The sequence below is a fragment of the Pygocentrus nattereri genome, chromosome 16, assembly GCF_015220715.1.
Source record: "Pygocentrus nattereri isolate fPygNat1 chromosome 16, fPygNat1.pri, whole genome shotgun sequence".
Taxonomy (NCBI): domain Eukaryota; kingdom Metazoa; phylum Chordata; class Actinopteri; order Characiformes; family Serrasalmidae; genus Pygocentrus; species Pygocentrus nattereri.
The window spans coordinates 27,096,397-27,105,292 of NC_051226.1; the positions used below are offsets into that span (position 1 = coordinate 27,096,397).

At 42.5% G+C, this 8,896-nt stretch overlaps 1 protein-coding gene across 1 annotated transcript; it reads right to left on the reverse strand.

Annotated features, from left to right (window-relative positions):
- Positions 1 to 582: 582 nt before the first annotated feature.
- On the reverse strand, positions 583 to 4,406 carry fgf1b (fibroblast growth factor 1b). Its single transcript, XM_017701090.2, has 4 exons — positions 4,261 to 4,406; positions 1,853 to 2,054; positions 1,225 to 1,328; positions 583 to 964 (listed from the first exon to the last, which is right to left on the reverse strand). The coding sequence occupies exons 1-4, from the start codon at positions 4,288 to 4,290 to the stop codon at positions 773 to 775; spliced, it is 528 nt and encodes a 175-aa protein (XP_017556579.2). The 5' UTR covers positions 4,291 to 4,406; the 3' UTR covers positions 583 to 772.
- Positions 4,407 to 8,896: the final 4,490 nt, after the last annotated feature.

Below are 8,896 nucleotides of genomic sequence, written 5' to 3' on the forward strand. Positions count from 1 at the left end.
TGCAAACACACACACATACATATATACAATCATACACTTACACACATTCACACACATGCGCACACACACAAGGTCATCTGGTGATGTAAATAGTGTTGGATAATGAGTCCTTTATTGTGTCTTTTTGTTTCTGTTTTGGAATTACTCTCACTTTCCCTTGAACATACACATCCTTGCTGACTAAATATAGACAGAGTGAGAGTTTTTCTTGGTTCCTAAATATCACTCTGCTTGATACGTATCTTCAAGAAAAAGTGGAGCAATAGATACAAGATAAAGTAGTTTTTTCTTGTTTGACAGTTTCCTAAAAAATGCCTAGACAACTTTTCAGCTTTTCACAAAATCACACCTAATATCTTAATATGTGCTTTACATATGATGCTAAATATGATTCCTGTTCATGATGCTGAGTGGACTCGCAAAAGCATAAGGCTGTACAGTTGTGACGCTGAGAGTAAAGAAACAGTTCAACTTTGTATAATTTATGTTATTTCTTTCACATATTTGAAGAAAGGCAGCCTCGTTCATATCAAAATACTTTAATATGAAGATATACAATGAATTTACAACATTTGCTAAACAACACACTTTGATTCCTCTCTTTACTTTATATATACAAGAAGAAAAACAGAATAAATTATTATAATAGAAAGCTTCATGTTGTCTATAGAAAAAATATACTGCGCTGTTTGTAGGTTTCTTAGTCTTGGTCATATGTCATACTGTATTGGTCTTGCTGATCCCGATCTCTACAGGGCAAGGACACTGGGGTTCACTGGATTGGGATGGGCAGGAAGTAGACAGCATTCTGGCCTTTGTGGGTCTTGGAGCCATTTTTTGTCTGCCCACTTTTCTTGATGCCCATGTACCAGTCACCGAGCTGCTGATACTTGTGTGACCTGTAGGTGTTGTAGTGGTTCTCCTCGTACTTCTCGATGAAGTAGCACTCGTCGTTCAGCGTGGACTGCAACACAACACAAGAGGAGCTGTGACTGAAACGTTTTATTGAAAACTTGGGAAACCTTGGAAACACAGTGGGCTAATGAAACAAAAATTCATTAAAGTTTGAACACTGTAGGTTGCATCACTCACAGGCCTGGTATGTTTACTGGAACTTGCTTGCTAGCTTTATTTTAAGGTTGTGAAGGACCCACCCAGACGGGATCACGCATATGCCACGTGTCTGATACTGTGGGAGTTGAAGACAACACTGATTTCACTCACCGCACCATAAAGTTTCCCACTTTTGTCCATGGCCAGGTAACGTCCAGTCTCATGCCCTTTGATGACCACCACACCTACACTCACAGATTTCACCTTTAGAACAGCTGCAGTGAGTAAGAAAGAGACAAAAAGAGATCATGATCAGAGGTGAAAGCTGGTAGTTAAATGCTGCCAAGTGCTATCAGTCAGTTCACTGCCTGTCTGCATGTCTCTGCTTTTAGGTAAGACTGAATTATTATTATTATTATTATTATTATTATTATTAAAAACATTAATGACATACAAACTCGTATTTACTATTTAACAAAATAGTATTTAATGTGTTTTTTTCTGGTGTAAGTAAATGTGTGAACATACCAAACACTAGACATAAACAAAAACAACAACAACAACAACAATACTAATGTTGATGACAATAATAGAACTACTACCAACATTATAACGACAATCACAGTAATAATAATCGAGATGATGACAATAGAAATATTACTATTACTGATACTATATAATAATAATAACAATACTACTACGACTAATAATAGCAATAATAAACTGTAGCTGTAGGTGTTCTCTATAGGACAGTGTGAACACTAAAGCAGTGGGTAGAGAGAGTGTGATGTTCTCTTACTGTGCACGTCGTTGTGGTGCCTGCTGCCGTCCACCGCTCCGCTGGGCAGGACCCTCAGGTGATGCCCCTCGTTTTTGCAGTAGAGTCTCTTCAGCGGGCTGGAGGCGGGTTGGCTCTGCTCCACATTCAGCACGGTAACGTGGCCCTCTGACATTGTGTCCGCAGGTCCGGACTGAGCTCTGTCCGGCCCCGTCCAGCCGCCCTGGATGTGAAACAGCGCGGTCAGACTGAGCTTCAGCTCATTCCATGCAGCTTTACCAATAGCCACGCCCACTGCGCGTACCTCGCCCCGCCCACTCCAAATGACGCAGTCAGACATGTGCACCTCGTGTGAGGGGTCACCGAGCAGCCAGGCGCGCGGCCAAATACAGACAGTTTAGGACTTGCAAGAAGAAAAACAAGCTCATTTTAAACTGCCCACTGTCTGGAAACGGCATCTTTCCCTAATCAATCGCCTTTTTTCTTATGAGAAAATATGCGCAATAAAGTAGTTCCTGTGTGTTTTCAAGACACTTCACTACAAACACTTACCTTCTATTATAGCACCGGCCACTTTATTAGAAACACCTTTTACTCGCTGCCCACTTTATCAGAAACACTTACCTACAACCTCCCCTCACTGGCCACTTTATCAGAAACACTTACCTACAACCTCCCCTCACTGCCCACTTTATCAGAAACACTTACCTACAACCTCCCCTCACTGGCCACTTTATCAGAAACACTTACCTACAACCTCCCCTCACTGGCCACTTTATCAGAAACACTTACCTACAACCTCCCCTCACTGGCCACTTTATCAGAAACACTTACCTACAACCTCCCCTCACTGCCCACTTTATCAGAAACACTTACCTACAACCTCCCCTCACTGGCCACTTTATCAGAAACACTTACCTACAACCTCCCCTCACTGCCCACTTTATCAGAAACACTTACCTACAACCTCCCCTCACTGGCCACTTTATCAGAAACACTTACCTACAACCTCCCCTCACTGGCCACTTTATCAGAAACACTTACCTACAACCTCCCCTCACTGGCCACTTTATCAGAAACACTTACCTACAACCTCCCCTCACTGGCCACTTTATCAGAAACACTTACCTACAACCTCCCCTCACTGCCCACTTTATCAGAAACACTTACCTACAACCTCCCCTCACTGGCCACTTTATCAGAAACACTTACCTACAACCTCCCCTCACTGGCCACTTTATCAGAAACACTTACCTACAACCTCCCCTCACTGGCCACTTTATCAGAAACACTTACCTACAACCTCCCCTCACTGGCCACTTTATCAGAAACACTTACCTACTATCTCCCCTCACTGGCCACTTTATCAGAAGCAGCTTCTGCTTCCAAACACTGGCCATTTTATTAGAATCGCATTCTCATAGATCCTCTAAGTTTACAAATTCAGACTGTATTCTGCTGAAACAATGACACAAAAAAGTCAACATTATAGGCTTTGCTAAATAAATAAGTAAATAATAGAAATGATCCACTTTACCAAATATCACTTTTGATTCATTGATTAGTTTCTTTTGAAATGATGTCACAAAAACCAACCTATTCACGTATGTGCCCCCAAACCTTCAGAAACAGCCTTCCCTTTCATCATTGATCAGTTTATGACAACAGAAATGCTGTTGATATGATTTTGCTGATATTGGGATGGTGACATGGAAGTGTGTATTAGGTGCATCAAGCACAGCTGTTTTCCACATTCCACATGTTAATTAAGAGTGGTCAGCCAAGAGTGAGTCTGTGGTCAGAAGCTGATAAGAATCTAGAGAATAGCTAACACCAGCAAGGTGAAGATCAGTGTTTCTTACAATGTGGCCAGTGAACTTAAACATGATTAGATCTAATATGGTATGTATATATATATATATATATATATATATATATATATATTCATGCAAATATAAAATATTTCTGGAACATAGGAGTCCACAAGTGCATAAGCAGCCTCTGAGCTAACGGACTGCACCAAGAGGCTCATCTAGTTTCACTATGGAAATGAGTCACCATAATCATGTTCCTGGAACTCATTCTTTAGGCTGCTGTCACTAAAACTGTCCTGCTTGGTTTGAACAGTAGTCGTGGTAAGTGGTCCCCTCTTATCATTCACATCTCCGGCCTCAGCTTCACATCCGGAATGTCTTGGAAAGCCATCTGGCCTCAAGGCTCGGAAAAGTGGAAGTGAGTGAGATGGAGAGAAAAAAATCCCACAGAAGGAATGTGAGGCCTTCCCACATGGAAGCAAGTTTCCATGCAGCCACAGCAGAGAGACACTTAGTTACTGGAAATGGAGCTCTAGTGCCAGACAGAGCTGAGAGAACATGGAGTGGTGAAAATGAAGCCTGTCGGATGGGTGCAAATGGATCTGGGAGACTTACCTGTGACAACAGTCCCAGTGTGTCTCGCATCGCCTCTGGAACAGGCTTTGTTTAATCCCTGGTGATTGAATGATGGACGCTCTGCTGGCCGGTGGTCTCTCTTGGGTAAAGTGGATGCAGTTGTGACTCCAGTCCTCCAGTGGCTCTGCTTTTGTATGCACTGAGACAGTGGAAGCGTCACTGGATCTGTTCCTATGGGGCGTCGTCAGCTCTAAATTTACACTGGCTCGCTCAGCGTGTGTGTGTTCGGGAAAGGAGCCTGCGTAACACTCTCTCATTTAGATTCTCTAGAAGAGAGGCATAACTGTAAATGACCTACACAAATTCTTCAGTTTTATATACTTGCTTTTGTAATGAAGGCCTAGAGGCTTCAGTCAGCTACTTACTCATGTTCTGTAACTCTGTAATTCTGTAACAGATTGTCTTTCACATCAGAGACGGGTGAAAACCAGTGGGAATAGATAGCAATAACTCTCTCGTTAATATGTTACATATCTGATTACATGTTTTTGTATAAGCCTGATTTTGTTTGCTTAATGAAGTCGATAAAAGGTGAAAGTTAAAAGAACTGTTTCATTTTAATTTATTAGATTATAAGACTATAAGACTTATAATTTCTATAATTTCTGTATAATTTCAATATTGTAATACATGTAAGAGTAAGATTTATTTGTATAATAATTGTGATAGAAACTAGAGTTTATGCTGTTTACAAACCAAATGTAGCCAATGTTTAACAAGTAGGCCACCTTCAGGGACTTTTAGGCCTAATAAGTTTTGTACATACACACACACACACACACACACACACACACACACACACACACACACATGGACACACACACATTATCTGAACCATTCATCCTTCTGGGTTGCGGAGTGGGGTGGGCAGGAGCCTATCCCATTTGTCATTGGGCAGAAGGCATGAACCATCCTGGACAGGTCATAATTTTTGTAAAATAATTAATATAATCACCACTGCATATTAAAACTTAACACATAAATATTGTAATTATATTCTTATATCATTGTTAGTTTTAAGTTGGAAACTTAACTTAAGTTGGATTTGATAGAAAATTGTCCAAACAGCTCGGCAAGTATTTTTTTATTTTTTATTTTTTTCCCTTGTGGCATCTAGGTGGATATAGCCAAGTGAGCTCTCCCATTGGTTAGGACTTCAGGAGCTGAACTGAAGGCCTAATGTTTCAGATTAACCACTAAAATAACTAGGAGCAGACAGTTGAATCAACCAATCACAGCTTGAATTACAACATGTGGAACCAATGTTATAAGAAAAAATATCACTCTAGGCCTTTTCAAAGTTCTCAATATAAAACTGACTGCAAATAGTCTAACCGGGTTTGAGTCAGTTTTTAGAAATGGATAACACTCCCAAACGTGGAATGTCTTTACAAGCTTCAAAATATCCAGTTTAATCTAGAATAGTTCATGTCCAGGGCGGCACGGTGGTGTGGTGGGTAGCACTGTCGCCTCACAGCGAGGAGGGCCTGGGTTCGATTCCCCAGCCGGGTGCCTGGGGTCCTTTCTGTGTGGAGTTTGCATGTTCTCCCCGTGTCTGCGTGGGTTTCCTCTGGGTTCTCCGGTTTCCTCCCGGAAAAAGACATGCAGTCAGGCCAGTTGGACATGCTAAATTGCCCCTAGGTGTGAGTGTGTGAGTGACTGTCTGTGTCTGTGTGTCTGCCCTGCGATGGACTGGCGACCTGTCCAGGGTGTATCCTGCCTTCCGCCCGAAGACTGCTGGGATAGGCTCCAGCTCCCCCCGCGACCCTGACGGAGAAGCGGCTTAGAAAATGGATGGATGGATGGGTGGAAATTGCCCCTAGGTGTGAGTGACTGTCTGTGTCTGTCTGTCTGCCTTGCGATGGACTGGCGACCTGTCCAGGGTGTGTCCTGCCTTCCGCCCGAGGACTGCTGGGATAGGCTCCAGCATCCCCCCTGATGGAGAAGCGGCTTGGAAAATGGATGGATGGATGGATGGATGGATGGATGGATGGATAGTTCATGTCCATGTGAATTGGCATTAGCTTAGCAATAATATACTCTTAGAATCCTACAAGGGCACTAGTAGAAATGAATGGAGTGGATCAGACACAGCAGTGCTGCTCAGTTGGACTGCCCCTGCTGGACTGAGAATAGTCCACCAACCAAAAATATCCAGCCAACAGCATCCTGTGGGCAGCGTCCTGCGAGCACTGATGAAGGACTAGAAGATCATCAACACAAACTGCAGCAGAGGAGCTATCGTCTCTGACTTTACATCTGCAAGGTGGACTGACAAGGTAGGAGTGTCTAATAGAGTGGACAGTGAGTGGACACAGTGTTTAAAAATTCCAGCAGCAAACACTAACACACCACCATCACGTCAGTGTTACTGCAGTGCTGGGAATGATCCACCACTCAAATAGTACCTGCTCTATGAGGGTCCATGGGGGTCCTGACCACTGAAGACCAGGGTAAATGGGAGCAAACAAAAGCATGCAGAGAAACAGACACTACAGACTGTAATTGTAGAACTACAGAGTGCACCTGTATAGTAAGTGGAGCTGATAAAATGGGCAATGAGTGTAGAAACAAGCAGGTGGTCATAATGTTATACCTGATCGATGTATATATTCAGCATCTCTCTTTGAAACATTTCTATAAGGAATTCACTCAGGGCCATTCAGGGAAAATAGACAAAACTGATGAATGTCAGTCAGGAAATCATGTTTTGTTAGCTCAGTCCCAAATAGCAGCATACTCTGCCAAAATGGCACCTGAAACCTGTATCTTAAATCCAGCAAAATATATCTAAAATTTTTGACATTGTTGTAAGCCTGAGTCAAATGATCTCACTTTATTGGCAGTTTCCGTTGTTGTGAGAAATATGTGTGAAACAAAACAAATCACTTAAAGCAACTAAAAAAGACTTTCTCTAGCTTAGACTCTGGTAGTTACAAGGCTGTCTTGTAGTACCTAGTGCTTAACTGTAGTTACTAGTTTCAGGTGTGGTTTCGAGTTAGCCAAAGGTGTGAACTCTACCCCTTCCTCACCCGAGAGGCCGCCCAGGTGTTGGTGCAGTCTCTTGTCATCTCAAGGCGTGACTACTGCAACTCGCTCTTGGCTGGTCTTCCCATGCAGGCCATCAAGCTTCTGCAACTCACCCAGAATGCATCAGCATGGCTCGTCTTCAATCTCCCCAAGTTCAGCCACGTCACCCCATTGCTGCGCTCCCTTAACTGGCTTCCTGTAGCTGCACGCATCAGATTTAAAACCCCAATGCTTGCTTACAAAGCCAAAAATGGACCAGCCCCGACCTACTTGATGGAAATGGTGAAATCTCGAACGAGCCCTTCGAGCTTCAAGTACAGCTCAGCTTGACCCGCCATCCTTCAAGGCGTGTGGAAGACAAGCGCCAAGAATGTTCTCTGTACTGGCACCCAGGTGGTGGAATGAACTCCCACTGGCTGTCTGTACAGCAGAGTCTCTCACTGTCTTCAAACACAGACTGAAGACACATCGCTTTATACAGCACTTAAATGAGCATTGAATTAAGTATTGATTGCAATATATTGTGCTGAACTTAGATATTATATTTTATTGTATTGCACTGTGTATTGTAGTTTACTCTATTGTATTGCACAGAGTTCTGTGTTCAACTCTGTTACTTTTTCTCTGGGTATCAACAGTGACATCTTGTTTCTAGCAGTATCTGAGCTCAGGACTGTCTTTCTCTCTAACCTATTGGTAACTAGCAAAGATACTTTTTCTAGATAGACAAAGCACTTAATGTAAGTCGCTCTGGATAAGAGCATCTGCTAAATGCTGTAAATGTAAACGTAAATTAAACAATCCACTGTGACTGGTCCTCTCCTGAGTCTCAAGGAATTTTAAGTAAGAAGCCAATGCTGAGTCCTAACTGTTGTAGTTGCTGAAGGGCACAGTAGAGGCACATTGAGGGCGCTAGTGGACACCTCTTTGATCACCGGAAAGAAAAATTGGACACCCTATGGCCTCATAGCCTTTGTGAGCATGCACAATTTTGGACTGCAGTACCATAAATCCATCAGTTGGCACTGGCCACTACTTGGCCTTGCCATTGCCCAGTGGGAGAATCCCCAAAAGCATCTTCAGGACCGTTCTTTTAAGGGTGTTAGAGATGACTGCTGACACAACTTCATCACTTTACATTACTAGCTGGCTAGTTAGCATGTTAAATGCTTCACAGCTAACCACAACAAAAAAGAAAGTCAAGTCAAAAGGCTTTTATTGTTATTCCATCTATGTAGAAGCACACAGTGGAGTGAAATTACATTCCTTCAGGAACAACACAGTGCAACAAGGAACAAAAAGTACAAAGTGCAAATGTGAAGACGTAGTGTGCAAACAAAAAGTTAAGCTAGAAACAATAAATAAATACAATAAATTAAACAGACAGTAGACACAGTAAACAGACAGGATAGTGCAGCACCAACACAGCACACATTCCCGGACATGAGGTAGTGAGAATAAGGTGCAAAGATTTTAAACATGCTTTGATCTGTGAGTCACGCTGTCAGATGACAGACATAAACACAGCAGTTACTGAGGTTGAAAAACTTGAGTAAACAGTGTTAGCAGCAATATTCCAGATAGT

Excerpts from the sequence above, each read along its gene's own strand:
- fgf1b (XM_017701090.2), bottom strand. The coding sequence starts at position 4,290 with ATGCGAGACACACTGGGACTGTTGTCACAG. Across the intron at positions 2,055-4,260 it reads CACTGGGACTGTTGTCACAG|GGCGGCTGGACGGGGCCGGA; the intron begins GTAAGTCTCCCA and ends TTTCACATCCAG. Across the intron at positions 1,329-1,852 it reads GCACCACAACGACGTGCACA|CTGTTCTAAAGGTGAAATCT; the intron begins GTAAGAGAACAT and ends TACTCACTGCAG.